This window comes from Callorhinchus milii, unplaced genomic scaffold (assembly GCF_018977255.1).
Source record: "Callorhinchus milii isolate IMCB2004 unplaced genomic scaffold, IMCB_Cmil_1.0 Scaffold13, whole genome shotgun sequence".
Lineage (NCBI taxonomy): Eukaryota > Metazoa > Chordata > Chondrichthyes > Chimaeriformes > Callorhinchidae > Callorhinchus > Callorhinchus milii.
Genome location: NW_024704754.1, coordinates 17,380,770 through 17,400,012, shown reverse-complemented (window position 1 = coordinate 17,400,012; position 19,243 = coordinate 17,380,770). Strand labels below are relative to the sequence as shown.

At 43.8% G+C, this 19,243-nt stretch overlaps 2 protein-coding genes across 6 annotated transcripts in view; both read right to left on the bottom strand.

Annotated features, from left to right (window-relative positions):
* Positions 1–418: 418 nt before the first annotated feature.
* On the bottom strand, positions 419–1,946 carry pou4f3 (POU class 4 homeobox 3). The gene is made up of 2 exons (XM_042340012.1): positions 1,827–1,946; positions 419–1,330 (listed from the first exon to the last, which is right to left on the bottom strand). Exons 1-2 carry the CDS (start codon positions 1,944–1,946, stop codon positions 419–421), a joined length of 1,032 nt encoding a protein of 343 aa, XP_042195946.1.
* A 12,983-nt stretch (positions 1,947–14,929) lies between these two features.
* The window catches only part of rbm27 (RNA binding motif protein 27), a 36,495-nt gene continuing 32,181 nt past the window's right edge, over positions 14,930–19,243 (bottom strand). For 4 of the 5 annotated variants that reach the window (XM_042339968.1, XM_042339971.1, XM_042339972.1 and 1 more), the window contains one exon: positions 14,930–15,152. In XM_042339968.1, coding sequence (XP_042195902.1) covers positions 15,072–15,152 — 81 coding nt within the window. In that variant the 3' untranslated portion in view covers positions 14,930–15,071. The remainder of the gene's footprint in view (positions 15,153–19,243) is intronic. The other variant, XM_042339969.1, reaches the window with a different exon arrangement.

Here is a 19,243-nt window from a genome sequence, read left to right as displayed (position 1 = left end):
ACCACAAACCTCCCACCTCTCTCTCTCTCTCTCTCTCTCTCTCTCCCTCTCTCCCTCTCTCTGAGTGGACCTTGGTTGAGAATTGGGGGAAGAGAGAGAGAGAGAGAGAGAGAAAGTTAACTGGAGTGGATTCAAACGGTTCCAATGGCTTCAGTCCTTCCAAAAAAAACGAGATAAGATTTCTCGAAGAAAACAATATCTCAGGGAAATACAGTGTATAGTTCGGGACACGAACCTGCGGAGCGACTGGTTGGAGGGCGAATTGGATGGACCTTGGTCTTCCTTACCTTCGCCTTTATTTTATTTTATTTTATTTTTTGCAAAACTCCCCAAGTCCTTTTTTGTTAAAAAAAAAGGGATCCTCAAGAGGTATCGCATCCCCTCAGAAAGAAATGATGCAGCCCTTTGACGTCCCTCGTTAGTGCGTGGCCGAATATTTCATCCTCTTTTGCTTCTGTCTCTGGTTGCAGAACCAGACCCGGACCACGTTTTTTTTCAGGTCCAGTTTCTCGGCGATGGCCGCGATCTTCTCGGAGGAAGGTCTGGGCTGGATGGCGAAGTAGGCTTCCAGGGAGCGCTTCTCCGGGGCGGCGATGGAGGTGCGCTTCCTCTTCCTCTCGTTCGAGTTGAACATCTCGGGCTTGTTGACCTTCTCCCTGTAAGCGCTCTCCGCCTCCTCCAGCCACGTCTGCAACACGGGCTTGAGGGCGATCATGTTGTTGTGCGAGAGGGTCAAGGATTCGAACCTGCAGATGGTGCTCTGGCTGAGGGAGCCCACGCCTGGTATCTTCAGGTTGGCCAGAGCCGAGCCCACGTCGGCCTGAGTCACCCCCAGCTTGATCCTCCTCTGCTTGAACCTCTCCGCAAACGCTTCCAACTCTCTGGGGTCAGCCTCCACGTCGTTCAGGCACTGCACGGCGTTGTGAGCCGAGAGCGGGTGAGTGTGAGCCATGGAGATGGCTTGGTGGAGCTGCCCCATGGAGGCGTTCAGGTGGTGGTGGTGGTGGTGATGGTGGTGCGGGTGGACTTGAGTGGAGATCATGGACGATGGATCAGCGCCGCCCATCCCGGTGATGGTCAGGGTTGGAGATATGTGGTCCAACAAGTCTCCATCCAAGTTCTGGTGCAGGTGGTGGGAGCCCAGGACCGGTGGGTGAGAGATGGAAGAGGTGTTTGGGGAAGAGTTGCAAGACACACTGCTCATGGTGTGATAAGTAATGTCCGGCTTGAACGAGTGGCTCTTGGTGTGGACAGCAATGTCCACCCCAGTCAGAACTTCAGCCCGGGCTAACAGACTCTCATCGAAGCCCCCGAATATATTGCCTTGCAGCTGCAAAAAAAAAAAGGGGGGAAAAAGAAAGAAAAAAAAAAGCACACACATATATTTGGAGCGGGTCTCAGTGGGGAATTATGTCAACTCCATATTAAAAAACATTTTGCAAAAAAAAAATCACTCACTCACTCAAAGCCCAGGTCATAAAAATTAATATGAAGGCGAGAGAGAGAGCGAGAGAGAGAGACTTTGCTTGAATAGGCATGTGGATCAGAAGGAGGGAGGGAGGGAGGGAGGGATGGAGAGATAGAGACAGAGAAAGACAGGGAGAGAGAGAGAGAGAGAATGTTCTTGTGCTGGGGGTGGAGGTTGGGGTGGGTGGGTGGGGAAGGAGGATGTGTGTGTGTGTGTGTGTGGGTGTGTGTGTGTGTGTGTGGGTGTGTGGGGTGGTGGTTGCCTGAAAAAAAACATTAAGCAGCAGCCTGTCAAACAAAAAAAAAAAAAAAAAAATGTTGCCTCACTTAAAAGCCAGTAATTGTGCAATAATACTCACTGGAGGGTTGGGGAGACACACTCTCCTCATGGCATCCGAGCTGGACTGGAGGTGGGGGTACTTGGGCTCCTGGAGAGCTGGGTGCATGCTGAAATGCTGCTTGCCATTCATGGCCATCATCTCTGAACACCTTTGCAGGTAGACAACCCCCTGGCATGCAGGTCCCTGCCTTGCCTTTGCCTTGCCTTGCCTTGCCTTGCCTGGCTTCTCTGCTCAATGACACACACACTCCAGCCTCTCTCATCTCTCTCTCCCTCCCTCCCTCCCCCCCCCCTTTCTTTTTTTTCTCTCCCTCCCTCCACCATCCACCTGCTTCCCTTTACTCATCTTACCAGACAAGAGGACGTCCCCTGTAGCTATCACGCAGGCGTGCTGCAAGTGAGACCAAAGCAAAAAAAAAGGGGGGAAAATAGCCTTAAGGGGGGTCACATCATCTCATCTGAACCCAAACACAACCCCCACCCCACCAGCAACACCCCCCCCCCCCCCCCCACACACACACACACAGCCCAGGACAGTCTGCACACAGACCTGGAGGGTTGAGAGCCACTCAGCACAATGTTGCACTTCATTTAGCTTTAAGTCCCTCTCACTTACACACACACCCCTACACCCTCACACACCCTCACATACACACCCCTACACCCTCACACACCCTCACATACACACCCCTACACCTTCACACACCCTCACATACACACCCCTACACCCTCACACACCCTCACATACACACCCCTACACCCTCACACACCCTCACATACACACCCCTACACCCTCACACACACACCTCATACACACCCCTACACCCTCACACACACACACCTCATACACACCCCTACACCCTCACACACACACACACACACCTATACACCCACACACACCTACACTCACACCCCTACACCCTCACACACACACACACCTATACACCCACACACACCTACACACACACCCCTACACCCTCACACACACACCTCACACACACCCCTACACCCTCACACACACACCCGTACACCCACACACACCTACACACACACCCCTACACCCTCACACACACACACCTATACACCCACACACACCTACACACACACCCCTACACCCTCACACACACCTACACACACACCCCTACACCCTCACACACACACCTCACACACACCCCTACACCCTCACACACACCCCTACACCCTCACACACACACACCTCATACACACCCCTACACCCTAACACACACACACCTATACACCCACACACACCTACACACACACCCCTACACCCTCACACACACACACCTATACACCCACACACACCTACACACACACCCCTACACCCTCACACACACACCTCACACACACCCCTACACCCTCACACACACCCCTACACCCTCACACACACACACCTCATACACACCCCTACACCCTAACACACACACACCTATACACCCACACACACCTACACACACACCCCTACACCCTCACACACACACACCTATACACCCACACACACCTACACACACACCCCTACACCCTCACACACACACACACCTCACACACACACACCTACACACTCTCTCTCTCTCACACACACACACACACACACACACACGAAAGGTAACTCATAACTCCCTATTCCAGTCAATCAGAGATATTTCAAACCCCTTTAAAGATAAGAACGATCTTTAAATCCAGAAACGATTTGAAGGTATTTTATTTAAACCCAACGACTGATCTCTGATGAACTCGTTCGTTGTCTGGAAAGCGCTGTCGGTTATTTTTCAAGTGGAGAATTAGACAAAAAGGCAAAACCGACAACAGCAGCAAAACAAAACTCTTCAGTTATTTCATTAATTTGAAACTCCCGGAAAAATAAATCAATAAATCACTAAATAAACAAATAAATAGATAAATAGACAAATAAAGAAAGAAATAAATGGATAAATAAATGAATAAATAGATAAATAAATATAGATAGATAAATAGATAAAGAAAGAAGGAAAGAAAGAAAGAAAGAAAGAGAGAGAGAGAAAGAAAGAAACGGATAAATAAATAAATGAATAAATAAATAAAAGCAACTACCACAATTCTGCACGAATTTAACGTTCTCTCTCCCAGAGAAACACACAGAGAAACAACGGTAATAAATAATTATTGTCTATCCCTATCCAACGCCTTTTGTACTTTCCTTCCAACCTCTTCGATTATTATTTTGTGTTAAACTCGTGAGAGGTGGTGCAAACTTTTTATCCTCAAACGCAAAGCGGCTTTGAAGCAAAGAGCGGAGTCCTTCCTTGAATTTATTGCATAAGAAGAAGAAGAAGAAGAAGAAGAATGTACTGAATTATTGCATTTATTGAATAAGAAGAAGAAGAATGGATTGAATTATTGAATGCATTGAATAAGAAGAAGAAGACTATTGCACCACAGGAGGGGAACGAGGGAGAAAGAGAGTTGTGTGAGTTACCCAAGTTATATAACCTTAGTTTTTTTTTTTGCCTTGAAATGTGACATAAATTAGTATTTTCCACCAACTTTGACGGCCAGAGGCACATTTCCAGCCCATGGGATGGTGTTGGATGGAATTGGAACTGTTAAAAGTTTCTTATGTGACAGTATTTGCATCTAAAACAGAGACAACTTTGGGTCCAGTGACCACTATCGTATAACACGAATGTATTCGTTCGGTGTGGATTTCATTCCCCATTTACATTGGTGTTGATGGCAGTTTCTGTTTGGACTGTACCAATACCGTAGAGGTTTGGAAAAAAAAGTGTTAATACTATTAAAGAAAGAAAAGAAAGAGAGAGAGAGAGGGAGAGAGGTGGAGAGAAGTTTACTAGAAGCAGAGTTTGACTGAAAATAACTTTAAAGCAAGAAAAAAAAACCTTTCATTGGCAATTTTAATCTGAACCAACTCATCCATTGCTGTAGAAATTATTATTATTTTTTTCCTTTTTTTTTGCATTGAACGCAATGGCACAGAAAAGGTCGAAAAATTTCAAGGCTCAAACGGTCCCTCTTGTCACTCAAATGCATTCGTTTTTGGGGACTTTTTTTTAAAAAAATCAAAGAAAATAACAAGTTTTTCATTAAAAAAAAATGGAAATCTATCCCAAGGGAATTTAACATCTGTGTTCTTGTTTGGGACAGAAGTTGTCCTGATTTAACTGTACACATTTCAAAGGGCCTTTGACCCCACAGTGAGTTAAAGACTCAATTCAACCAACGTTTTAATTAGGGTTTAAATTATAAATGTACAATTTATCTGCAAATAATTAAATCATTTAGACGATAAATGTTTTGCGGTAATATACGCACAGCGTACGGTGAACCTATCCACTAAATTACACACAATATAATGGACAACAGTCTAACTGTAATCATCCATTTATATTCTCAGGACAAATAATAAAGTAGATTACAAACTGGGATTGAATGCTGTCTCTTTCCTGATAAATACATCTCCTCTTTTTCAGTGTCTTTAGGAACATTGCTTCACGGGATATATTGTAAAGTGAATTGACTTTATATTTTGTTGGCAAAACAGTCCAGGTTGAGGGTTTATTGATAAGTAATGATGATTCTGACATTGGGGTCAGTGGCTTTATCCCTATCATCATGATAGTTAGATGTGTTGCTAACAAATGGTAATCATTGCACCCGGATGGAGCATTTTGTAAAATACACTTTTAGATTATTCGATCAAGAAGTCGGTTAGTAAATACCCCCACAAAAAGCATAAAACAAAGCATGGGAATTGCAAAGCAAGCGGGATACAGGCTTTGGACACAAGACAAATTAACATTGCAAGTTTGAACTGTATAAAACGGACCGTTTGCAAGAAAATTTAATCTAAGGGTAACTTCTAAAGTGGTTGGAAATGGAATCCAGGTTCAAAACCGTTCCGGACCGTTCATTCTAAACACGAAATGTTTTATTCGGTTTTGCCTCAACAATAATAATATAATGTAAATATATCACAATACAACTAATAATAATTTGGTCACTCAATCCACGACTGTTTGTGGGGACATTACAGTGCGCGATTGGCTGCCACGTTTCGCCCACAAAATACACAGACATTTGCACTTTGCAATACATATTCTGTGAAGCGCTTTGAAGCCGTGATAAGGCACTATGTCAAACGCAAGGATTATTATCATTGTTAGTATAATTAACACTGAATCGAGGGCTGACAGACCCATTGAAAGACATTTACTTTTAACCTCATCTGTAGTCATTCGAGCCAACAGCAACGTCAAAACAAAAGTTTTAAGCGTGTTAACTTTATGAACTGTTGCAGAGTTCTGTCTGTCTGGCGGTCTGTCTGTCTGTACGTCTGTCTGACAGTCAGGGCCATCCTTGCCTTGTGTGAGCGAATGAGTTCAGGGCCACAGAGAGATAGATGTGCGCTCTCAAACCACTTTCAGCACCATAGAGAAAGTCATCTCATAGCTTTGCCTGTCATCGTTGTGGCGTCTGGATGAGCCGAGATGGTTTGCTCACATCCCCAAGTGGTGACAGAACTGCAGCGAGCCATCAGCCTTGCTCGAGCCCAGCAGTAAAACGAGCAAATGGAAAAAAAAAAAGGAAGCATTAAAGAGGCTTTGGGACATGCTCACCCTTCACATCAAGGGGTGGAGCGACAAATCAGAGTCTTGTCCTGTGCGTGTATCCGCATGTCCTGATTTTATGATAAAAATTTAACGCAATCATTTATATTTCAGGGGAGCTAAACAGCTGCATGAAAGTTTTATCTGAAATGGCGCAGTATTTATAGGCAGCTCTTGTCTGAAGGAGGTAATTAATAGATGTATAAATTCCACGGCCTGCTTTTCCATTATTCAACGTTTTCAGATGGTTCCCCCCGAGTAAGCGTTGATAAAGCATCAATAATAGTGCTTCACTGTTTCTCAGCAGTAGGGGAAGTGTTTCCTTGTCCCCGAAAACTTTTAAATACAATCGATCCCAGCCCATGCTGAACTGGAATACGAAATATAAAAAGTCGTCCCTTAACTCAGGTGCCGTTATTAATAATCTTTGCCCTTGCATTTGATGTAACGCCTTATTGAGACATCTCAAAGCACTTCACAGAATAGACTGTCAAGTGAATTGACTGTATTTTGTGGGCAAAATTGTGGGCATTATTATTCATAGCAAGCTAAATATTAAATCAACATTTTTAAAGTGACAGGGCATTAAATGCAAAGATTAATGTTTTTTTTAACCACAGGCTGGTAATATCAGCGAACATATATATATATATATATATACATAAAAAATAATAATAATGATTTGGTCACTCAATTCATGACGGTTTGTGGGACACTGCTGTGTGCAATTGGCTGCCGCATTCTGCACATAAAATACAGTCAATCCACTTTACAGTATATTCTGTGAAGCGATTCAAGATGTCTCATCAATGTGATAAGGTGCTATATCAAATGCAAGGATTATTATTATTATTATTATTTGTAGGTAGCAGGATTACATTCTGTGTTGCAGCTTTGCTGGATAATTGCACCCAACTTTTCTTGCGCTTAAATTTCCGATAATAAATGGGAGATCTGAGGGGGAAATAAAGCAAAAAAAAAAAAGAAACAAAAAGTGCGTTCAAAGAATTGTGGAGACGTGGGGCAATCAAAAGGAATCCTGGAAAAAAAATCAGCTACTAATTCATCTGTAGAATCTTCCTGCTCTCAAACCCAACCGTATCACATTTTAATTAAGGCTGTGAAATATTGATGAAGTTGGCTTCTGGTGTTGGCGTTACACCTTGAGAGGAGGCTGTCGACTCCGAGACCAACAATGACTGGGACCCAGAAACCCATCTGGCCTTCAGTCTGACTGGATCACAGAGTGAGAGAGAGGTGTCATGTCACTTGCCTTTGGACGTTCATTCTCACATCCGCATGCATAATTGATCTCCACTCCGCGCCCACATGAAATCGGTTACACAGAGAGGTAGAAGCAGAATGAAAATGAGTAAACCTCAAAGCGCCCTCACAACATATACGTGTAACAATAATAATAATAATAATCCCTGCTTTTGATTTAGCGCCTTATCACGTCATTGAGATGACTCATAGCGCCTTCACAGTATATACTGTAAAGTTAATTGACTGTGGGCGAAACACGCCAACAAATTGCACAAAGCAATGTCCCACAAACAGTCGTGGATTGAGCAAAATAAGTTTTTTTTTTGAAGGGGGGGAAAGGGAGGGGAGATTATTACCAATCGTCTAACTAACAACCGGGTTCCTACCTACTGCTAGGTAAACAGAGGCGTGTGGCGTAAGGAAACCTGCCTAAGTTACAAGGAAGAAATGAAAATGTGGTTGGACCAAAGTGGCAAGCCTTGGGGTGTATCAGTTGAATAGACAGATGGTGTGCACGCACGCACATAGTAAACAATATTCTTTCCCACATGGTATTTACACACCAACCCCTTCTGGCAAATAACACTTGTAGAGGTTTGAAAGGACGTCACTCCCCCCTTTCTCATTGCTGCCGTTACTTCTCTTCCAATAACCTCTCCAAATAGGTGTGGACTGACCATTAAAAAATAGCCAACATACAAGTCACATGTGAGGTAACAGAAACCCAATGTTTCCTCCAAAAATCGCATGTCCTATAGTTTTCCTCTTATGTCTTTACTCACTTTATGTCCTCTTATACCAGGTGGGGTTTTTTTTTTGGATGAGTGTGTGTGCCTGAGGCGCTACCCTGAATGAAAGGTATGTATACAAATGCCATATAAATGCAAGTTGTTGTTGTTGTTGCTGTTGTTTTCAACTGTCAGCCGAGTTCGCTTGATAGAACTCTTGCTTCTGAGCTGGAAATTATTTGGGTTCAAGCTTCAGATCAGGACTTTGAGTGATTAATGTGACCTGTTAATCTACGACAACAACAAATGGTAATTATATAGCCGGTGCCTTTCACGTCGGGAGAAGGTCCCAAGGCGCTGGACAGTCGAGGGTTTGCATTGTTGGGGAGTGTTGCTTTGGCAAAAGGCGTACTGCCTGTTCAAGATCCCATGGCACTGCATCACTTGAAAAGAGAAGAGAGTTTCTCCTGGGGTCCTGGCTAGCAATTCCCCAGATAAAAATATAATTGGTCCTCCACTTCATCGTGGTTTATGCCACACAGCGGTGAGCAAATTGGCTGGTGCGTTTGCCTATAAATGCGCAACTTGCATTTAAATAGCGTCCTTCAAGCAGGGCAGCGTCCAGCAGCGCTTAGACAGTTACACGGTCACTACACGTTATAGAAAACGTGTTGAGGTGCGTGGACACCATCAGGCGCCGTATGAAATGCAAGGATTATTATTAATATCATTTGTCGCCTCCTCTCTCAAGAGCTGCGAGTTGGAGAGAGGTTCTGCCAGCAACACTGCGAGCCCACCACCAAAGGGGGAGCGATCGAGAGCATTATTTGAGACTAACCAGAGAGAGATTTTCAGATGTTGGTTACGTTCGACAGAGAACCGAACAAACATCGCATTTCATCCTCTGATAACCAAAGTTCCAGTGAGGTGAGGGGAAAGGGTTCAAAGTGCCTAAAAAAAAAAACTCTGTTCCATTACACAATGGGAAGAACAATCCTGGTTCACTCGCTCAATAATTGATGGGAACCTCAGCAAAGCTACGGTTACGCAGGCAGATCATCTTCTTCATTAAGCAAATTAAAACCAAGCTCTGTGTGATTGCAGGAGTCGGGCTGTAGAGTTATTTACATCTCGAAAGCCATAATCTGAGCCCTCGTGTGTCTGCGGGGAGGAGACAGCGACTGGTCGGTCTGGTTTACCCAAACTTTTGTTTCAAAAACCACTTGGTTTGAAACGTCACAAACCAATAGCGAGTCCCAATGTTGTTGCTCGGCGTTGTGGGGCCGAACGCTGGGTAAATCAGAACAAGGGAGGCTCGAGTGAAGAGAGAGAGAGAGAGAGAGAGAGAGAGAAAACACACAAAGAAATGTTCACTATTTTTACTATTTTAAAAGAGACTCTTGTCAGAGGTCTCCGTTCAACCTGCCGACCCTTTCTGCTTTCTGTTCTTTATTTTTATTTAAACCACGCGGTTTTACTCTTCACCTCATCAAAGACGGGTTTGGGTCGGGGCGGAAAAGTCCACTTTGACCCATCTAACCTCATCGCTCCAGAACACCCACCTCACCGGCCATCACAGCCATCAAGCGGTTTGTTTAAATGAGTCTCAACCCTGGCCTCAACCACCACCCTCCCTGGTTAACCGTGCTCGCCAGTCGTTAATCACCCATTAGCTAAAGAAATACGTGGTATCTGTCCTGAAATGTCCTCTGCAACTCTAAACCTGCAGGCCCTCGTTCTACTGTCTTGAACGTCACTGACTCGTAAATAGAAGCAAATAACAGCAGAGCTCCCCTCACTCATATTGCCCAGTGACGACCTCTGCGTTCAGAGTAACACTCACTTCCTGAGCTGGTGCTGCTCATGACTGTGGCTGAGCGCTGCCCTTGTGGGCGCATCAGTTTTCCGTCATCCACAAGTCTCACATTCCACGTCGGGAGGGACCTCTCAAACCACTTCACGGGATTCGCCGCGAAGCGGAGCGACTGTGTGTTCTGTGGCCGCGCGCGGCAGCCGATTTTCGCGAGGTTGTCGAGAAAAAAATGTTTTCGATAATCAAGTCTTTTATTTAAGAATTTGCCCCAAATTTGCCCAAAGCTTTGGAAATAATAAGCCTTGCATTTGACACGGCGCCTTATCACGTCTTCGAGACGTCTCAAAGCGCTTCACGGAATGTACTGCAAAGTGAATTGACCGTCTATTTTGTGGGCCAAATGCTAAGAAAACAGAATAAATCCAAACCCAGCTGGTATTTCTCCCTCCCATAAGGTTTATTGTGAGTCATCACCCATCTGGGAACTGACAGAAACGGACAAGGTATATTGAAACGCGGCAGCAAAAATTCCACAGGAAATAATGCCAGATTAGATGTCAATTTGTCTGCATTCTGAATTATTGGTTGAAAGACTTCAATTTAATACACAGCCCAAGTAAACATCAGAAATATATTGATGTCGGGGATTACATATCGTAACATATTGAAATGCAGTTTGAATATGTGGAGAACTCATCAGATCAGGGAAAGGGGCTGATTAAAAATTAAATAAACATTAACGCTGGTGCTATCATCTCGATTTAAAATGTATCAATTCTTCCAAATGTACATTACGATTCGATCACGCCAGTCCGAGAGGATATTGCTTTACAAACGTGTAATCTGCCGATTAACATAAATAAAAACGTGTTCGGTGCCTATGATCCTATGGTAATATACCGGCTTCAAAGATATATTGGTTTTGACTCCCAAGGGACGAAGAGACAAGGAAAGGAGATCACAGAACAACAGGCTCTTGTGACTCGTGAAGGACGCAAATGAAATGAGTTGCCGACAGCTCTCGACGCTATTCCCGACGGGGGGGGGAAATGCAGACAACGTGGAAGTGTTCCCAAACTCCACCGAACAAACCTCCCCCTGAAAAATAAGACGCCAGCACTTCATTGAAAATAAGCGCGTTTAAAAGGCACTTAAAAAAAAAAAGGTTTTGTACACCGGACTGATCGTAATAATCTCATCATCCTTGCGCGCGATGTGGCATCGTATTGCGTCACCGAGACGTCTTCGAAGCGCTTCACAGGATTTATTGCGAAGCGGTGTGACCGCGCGCCTACAAATACCTTTCACTGGCGATCAGAAAAAAAGGACATAGAAGGACCGATGATATTACACGTCGGCCGCGGTTAGAGTTTCCTGTGCTGTGCTGTGGTTCGGGGTCCTCACGCTTTGACGCTCGAAGAAGGTTCATTATTTTCGTAGCTTTTAACTTAAAATGCTTCGTTTTTTGGTAGAGTTGTGCCTCTCTCTAGTGGCTATGGCTGGAATGACATGATCAGATCTGTACCCGAACTTCATGTACCTGTGCCTTTGCTCCGCACATCCCTCGACACCCTTCACCTCACACCAAAAATAATCTATGGACCAAACAGAAACCAAACGGATCACCTTCGGCTTTTTTTTCACGTCCGTCTCGCCACAAACAAAAAGAACATTTTTACCCTTCGCTCTCCGCGTCGACGCGATAAAAAATAAAATAAATGAGCGGACGGAAAAATTTCCTTCGGACAAAGCAACGAAATAAAAATGCACAGACGCTCGTTAGTTAGTTAGTTCAAGTGGTTATAGCCCTTTTGGGGAACTTGTTTTGTTTTTTTTTTGGAATGGTTCTTTTATTTTTAAGATTAATCTTTTTTTTTTCGTCATCCTTTCCCCCCCCCCCCGCCCTCCCCCCCATTTTTAATCGCTCTCCTCGATACATCGGTGTTTTTTGAATTTTTTTTCTAAAACGTTTGATGTCTTGCAAAACCATTCCACCGAGGGACTTTATTTCAACACGTCTCTGTGAGAAATTCAGATACAGTTGATTTGTATAACAGAAATGAAGACAAAAAATCCAAAAATGTAGAACAGTTTTACAAATTCAGCAACATCGCCTGATGAAGAAAGGAACATCTTAGGGAAACGTACAAGGAACTTGCACTGAATTCAGATTTTAGCAAAAAAAAAACACACAACTTAAAAGTACGTACGCGTTCTACCTAACCGCAATTCTGGATGAACTCTATTGGACACGTATTTGCTGACGAAAAGAAAAAAAAAAAGGTGTTTTCATAAGACAGCCTACGCAACCCCTCTCCCTTGCCCCCCAACACCCAAACCAGAGGGAGCGGGAGAGGCATCTTATGCAGCGAAGGGCAAATTTTACGCCCCTTCGAAAACCGCGACCACCCACCCAGTCGCATTTCACATCCTTTTTTTAATTTGTTAAATCGATTTATTTTCCCTCGGTTATCCTGGAGGCTATTTTCTTGAACCTTTCTCAACTCCTCTCCCCCCACCCCCCACCCCACCCCCTCCCACCCCGCTTCAAGCCTACCCCACTTTCAGTCTGGACTCGAACAACTCTCTGTAACGGAGTCAAACCATTTCAGTTGTCATAGGGAAGGAGAGGAAGGTTGCGTTTCAATGTTGTGGTATATTTACAGAGAAACAAAAAAAAAAGCAAGCAGCGATAAGAGTTGAAGATGGGAGGGCACAACAATAATAATCCTTTGCATTTGATATTGCGCCTTATCGCGACGTTGAGACGTCTCAAAAGCGCTTCACAGAATATATCATAAAGTGGAGTGACTGCGTATTTTGAGGGCGAAACGCAGTACCCAATCACAACTGCAAGACACGTCCTCAATAAGGTTCACAAATAATGTTCACAATGTTCACAAATGAATGTAAAAGGACATCTGAATCCACAAAGCAAACAGTACCGTCAGGAGATGCGAGTAATAAAATGATTTTTTTTTTCTCCCCTCTGCAATTATTTATCGAACTGCAAATCGCAGTTACATTAATATTAAACTGTGGATTGTGACAGACCATCATGGTACGGTTAAAAAAAAAACTGGTCGTCTTTTTTTTTAAACCATAAAACACCAAAATGCTCCAACTGCACATTTAGCCATTTACCATCTGAAACAAATTGTCAAAAAAAAACCTGTGCACTCACATTTTTTTGCACTCAAACACACTCGCACTCATACACACACACGCACCAGGGCTGAAAATTATGGCATCTCAGGTACAATTACAATAACCTGAAGGTCTCTCGTAACTCACTTGGCTGTAACTTGTGTCCTCTCAACAACTTGCGTCCATCGCTGTGTCTCCTGTTACGGGATAACACGAGTTGCACCTTCGAACTCTAATCGAGGTGTTTTGACTACTTAACAGACCTTTTACCCACATCATCAATACCTCCTGGTAAAATAAAAAGGTCCGAGTAGTGTTATTTTGTTGGGGGGGGGGGGGGGGCGGGTGAGAAGAAAGCACTCCTACCAACCCCTCCCAGTCCCCCAGCAAGATTGAGTCGGGGTCTTGGAGAAAGACTGGGGTTAAACGTGACTGCACCGTCTCAGTCAAAGCGATGATCTTAACACTGGAGTGGGGCAAAAGAGTATTGTGTTCGGCGTCAATTTACTTGGGTGAGTACGACTGCAGTTCAGATTAAGGCAAAAATCCAGCGTTCAAATCATTTTGCTTTGGTAAATGCTGACAGCTCGCAGCTCCTCCAAGCTCAAGATTATTTCAATCAAGAGAAATAGTGTGCGTTTGCTGGTTCACCTCTGTCGTGCTGCTTTCCTGTTGACTGAAAGGTTGCCACCTTCTGCTTCTTGCCTCCACATCCCTCCCAATATACCGCCGAAAGCTGGTCAGACTCCAGCAGTTACCCCCAACGTACACTCTGGGGTCCCAAAGCCTCAGCTCTTGCCAAACTGCGCTTAATACCAGGATTGGTATTGATGTGTCCCTCCAGAGGGAGGGAGGGAGAGGGAGAGAGAGAGAGAGAGAGAGAGAGCGCGTTCCATTCCAACAATCTCTCGCCGGGATTTCCATGCGTAGGTGGGATGCAGGGAATTCTTAGTTTGGGTACTCTTAAGGATGGTGATGGGTTTCCGCCGGTGTCAGACACCCGGCGGCCCCCACCCAAACAAAAAAAAGAGAGAAATGGAGGGGGAAAAAAAGTCAAACACAAAATCATGTGTGAGAGAGGTCCCTCACAAAATAACCCATCATGTTGCCCTTCCAATTATCGACGCTCTTTCCTGACACACTCACGCACACGCACGCACGCACACGAAGCATCCTCACAATATTTTCTATCAAACCAATCTCTCTCTAGGTCTGATTTACTCTGGCGTTTCAATAGTGTGTTTAAAAAAAAAAAGAAGAAACACTTATCAAATTTTACTTACAGGCTTAAATGTTCTTTTGATCAGAAAAAAGACAAGGTATGTACACAATTTTAATATACATTCATACAAGAACCTCTGCAACAAACGGAATGTGCATTTGATTATTCCCCCAACTTCCTACTTGCCTCATTCCCCCCCACCCCCCCACCCCCGACCCCCACCGGAACAATCTATGATTTACCTCCTTCGAGAGAGAGCAAGTTTTAAAAAAAAAACATCGAGAGAAAAATGTTGATGGTTAAGCTTTTTTTTTTATGTATCTCGTCCCGAAAAAAGTCACAAAACCCATTTTTTTTTAAATTACAATAAAAATGTTTCTGTAAAATCAGTAAATATTAACACGCACGCACAAAAAAAAAACTGCACAAAGTTTATAATGATCCGAGTGCAACGTCCAAATCCCCATCAGGGTCTCCAGGAGCGAGACTCGTAGTCCTCCTCTTCATCATCGTCGTCGTGGAAGTACAGATCGACAGCGTCCGATTCCTTAGGGCGGGGTGCAGATGGAGGGGAGGGGTGGGGGAGGGAGCGGAGAAACAAAGAGAGAGAAGAATATATTATAATAATAATAATCCTCGCATTTGATACAGCGCACTATCACTTCTTCGAGACGTCTTGAAGCGCTTCACAGAATATACCGTAAAGTGGATTGACTGTGTATTTTGTGGGCGAAACGCGGCAGCCGATTGCGCACAGCGGCGTCCCCCGCAAACAGCCGTGGAATTGAGTGACCAGATTACTTTTTATTTATGTTGGAGGGAATATTACCCCCGGAAAAGCGATCCACCAATCGACTAACAACCAGGTTCCTCCTTACTGCTGGGTAAGCAGAGGCGCGTGGGGTGGGGTAAGGGAACTTGCTCAATGTTTCACTCTGCTTATAACAAAGTAAATCTGAATTTCAGAAAACCGACAACATTCAATAGTCAACAACAACAACTTGCATTTATATAGCACCCCTCACACAGGACCCCTAATAACTTGAACCTACACAGTGCCTTTATGTTAAATAGATAAAAATTAAATAATCCATCATAATAATGATCCTTGCATTAGATATTGCGCCTTATTGTGTAGTTGAGACGTCTCAAAGAGCTTCACAGGATGTACTATAAAATTGATTGATTTTGTTACAGCGCCTTGCACATCGCAGAATGTCTTACAGATTTTACTGCGAGTTCAAGCCATTCAATTTGCACACAGCAACGTCCCCGCAAACAGCCATGGAGTGAAGGGACAATTTTATTTGGGAGAACACCTGGAGAAAATCCCTTCTCTTTTTCGGATAGTGCCTTTTAACATCCTCCTGAATAAACAGCAGGGACCTCGGTTTAACTTCTCATCCGAAGGACAGCACCTGCCAGCGTCCAACTGGGAGTGTTAACCTCGACTGTGGGTTCAAGAGTCCAGACGTGAGGCTTGAACTTACAAGAGAAGAGACGAGAGTGCTACCAACCGAGACAGGCTTGACATCTATCTACGTACTTTCTGCAGGACAATGTCACAAAGTGTTTTTACGGGGACTATATGGATCACTACGTTTTGCACAATTGTTAAAATTCAGAGAGAAATAGGAGAAGGGTTTGGAAGGAATTTGGGGAGAGCAAAGGAAATCAGTAGAACATGACACAAATATTTAACGAGATTAACAACTTCCAAACGAAGGCACAACCTACAATTGCAATTAGATTTCGGATACTATTTTTGCAAACAAGAGCCAATAAAGCATTGCTTTTATGTATTCAGTCGATATTGCGACTGTTCGGTGCTTTTTGGGGGGGGGGGGAGGGAGAAGGGAAGGAGCTAAGTTTTGCATCACTATTATTAATATCCGCAGAGGAAAACAGCACAATTTTCAGCAGCTTCCATTTTTAATCAGAAATACGAGTCTAGTTGCAGCAGGATGTTAATCGTGTCTTGTGTTGGGAATTCAATAAGCTTTTTAAGTTATTGACGGGCCAGATTATTGCTGAAGGACACTGCTTAATGCATCCCGGGCAGCGATTAACAATGCTAATCGGGACACCAACATCGAGAAGCACCAGACAAGCACGCACTGCAAGGGCAGCGGTGCGGGAACATGTTATATAACCAACCCGATAACTCCCATGTTAACATCTAAGGTTCTTTTTAAAAAAAAACCACGACAAAAATGGATGCAATCGAGCCTGGCAAGTGATTGCCTTACAATCCCTACTGCACAATATCATCAGTCATTTTTTTCTTATTACACACAGGCTTTCAGACTTGCTAAATAGTGTTAGGCCTCAGTACCGACACGCACGGGTGTCTGGGCTGACTTGAATCTCTACACAGAATGGAAGTGGCAGCAACTTCATATCGCACGGCATATGAATCCGCTTTGTGAATATTTGCAGGTTCTAAAAATATATATTCCATCTGTTGGGCTGGGCTGTTGGTGTGTTAGGGTGTCTCTTCCCTGTCTAGAACCACACTCCTGTCCTGGGGTCTGAAAGCCACTAATGCATTTTTGTTAATTTGCCTGAAAGCACAACAACAACAACAACAATAATCCTTGCATTTGATATAGCGCCTCATCACGTCTTCGAGACGTCTCAAAGCGCTTCACAGAATATACCGTAAAGTGATTTGACTCTATATTTTGTGGGCGAAACGCAGCAGTCAATTGCACACAGCGGTGGGTGTCCCACAAACAGCCGTTAACCCCAGATAAACAATCCGCCAATTAAACTACAACCAGTTTGCTGCTTACCACTAGGTAAACAGAGGTGTGTGGAGTAAAGAAACCTGACTAACGTTTCGCCCTGACTCATGAATCGAACCCAGGTCCTCTCGCTTGAGAAGCAAATGCTCTATAGGACTTCACAAGTCCATGCTCTTCGAAGGAGAGATTCTCAGTGAAAATTTCTTTTGTACTTTTGGGAATGAGAGAAAAGTATCCGCCCTCCAACTATATCGCCCATTAACATTATAACAGAGCCTGGTGGGCACAATATTAACTCTTTTTGTCCACAAAATATACAGTCAATTCACTTTACAGTATATTCTGTAAGTCATGTCGAAGACATGATTAAAGCACCGTATCAAATGCAAGGATTAAAATTAACTCACCTTTATAACTCCATTAATTTTAAGGTTGGCTTTTCCACAAGCAGACACTGTAACTTGGGCACATCCCCACCAACGTGTCAGTAACAAGGAACTTTTTGTAAACTTCGTGCAAGACCAGCTTTTTAAAATGTATCCCAACACCCAAGCGTTCTGACCAAAAGCACAATGAAGTTAAGATGGGCAGGAATGTGTTTAACCCTGCAAAGGAGCACATCTCCACATCTCAAACCCAGTCTTTCACCCAGAGCCACTTGAAACTTGTTAAAAGCCTCCATTTCCAGTGGGGAAAATATGAATAACAATAAAGTACAAGGAATGAGTTTCTAGGACTATATCCCTTAGTGTTTGTTCGGGTAAATCAAACCACAGTGTTTGGAGTTGCTATGACTAAGACGTACACATTTAATCTGAAGGCAATATAGATAGCTGTTAGAGCTGTGACAGACGCCTTTTGAAAGTGATGATAGTTTTTGATGAACTAAATGAAAAAAACACACACCTTCGACTGTTTTGAGATAGGATCGATCAGTCAAGAGGAAAACAAATAGCCTTTCTTCACGGACAAATATGAAAGGACGAGTCCGAGTGACTTGGCACGTAGTTCCTCTCTGAAATATTGGGCATCACTGATGTCTGCCTACTTCCAAGAATTACACCATCTAAGAAGTGACTGTGCACTTGACTGAGTCACCTGAACCCTCATTCATTCCGAACAGGTGTTTGTTACTTCTGCCATCTCTCAATCATTTGTGGTTTTTTCCCCCAGTCAGCCGGGCGTCTGACACGTGCGGAAACCCATCACCGCACTTAAGAGGATCCAAACCGAACTAAGAATTCCCTGCATCCATGGAAATTCCAGAAATAGATTGTTGGAATGCAATGCGCGCTCTCTCTCTCTCTCTCTCTCTGCAGGGACGCAGCCTGTTTACCTAATTCCGGAAAGTATTAAGCGCAGGTTGGCAAGAGGCAAGGCTTTAGTGAGAAAACGCCTTTGAATGCCAAAGACCTACATACATCAAATAAACTTGCAATAGTCCCACAAACCCACTGGTGCTTGGAATGACAAACACTCTGGCAATCAGCAGCCCTACCATGGCAAAGTTCCCAGGAAAGATGACATTTCGAAGAGATCCATCGCTTCTGGATAAAGCTCGCCATTCCCAACAGATACAAGCCACTTTATTAGTGATTATGATAGCTTTTCAAAAATACATGTATCTTGTGCATTTTAATTACAACGCAAAAGTGCCATCAGCTCGTCTCCAGATTCCATGAGACTCCGCACAATTGCCATTTCAAGAGAGAGGTAACAATGCATCTTTATCTGCCCAGGAATAGCTATAGACCTCACCAAAGATAAGCCTTTGCCATTGAAAATAATAGCATTGTCCTTATCCACTTAATGAAATATATTTGGTCATCTTGAAACCTTCATAAGTGCTGCCCTGCAAATTGCTGACATCCGTCTCGACTGAGAGATTACA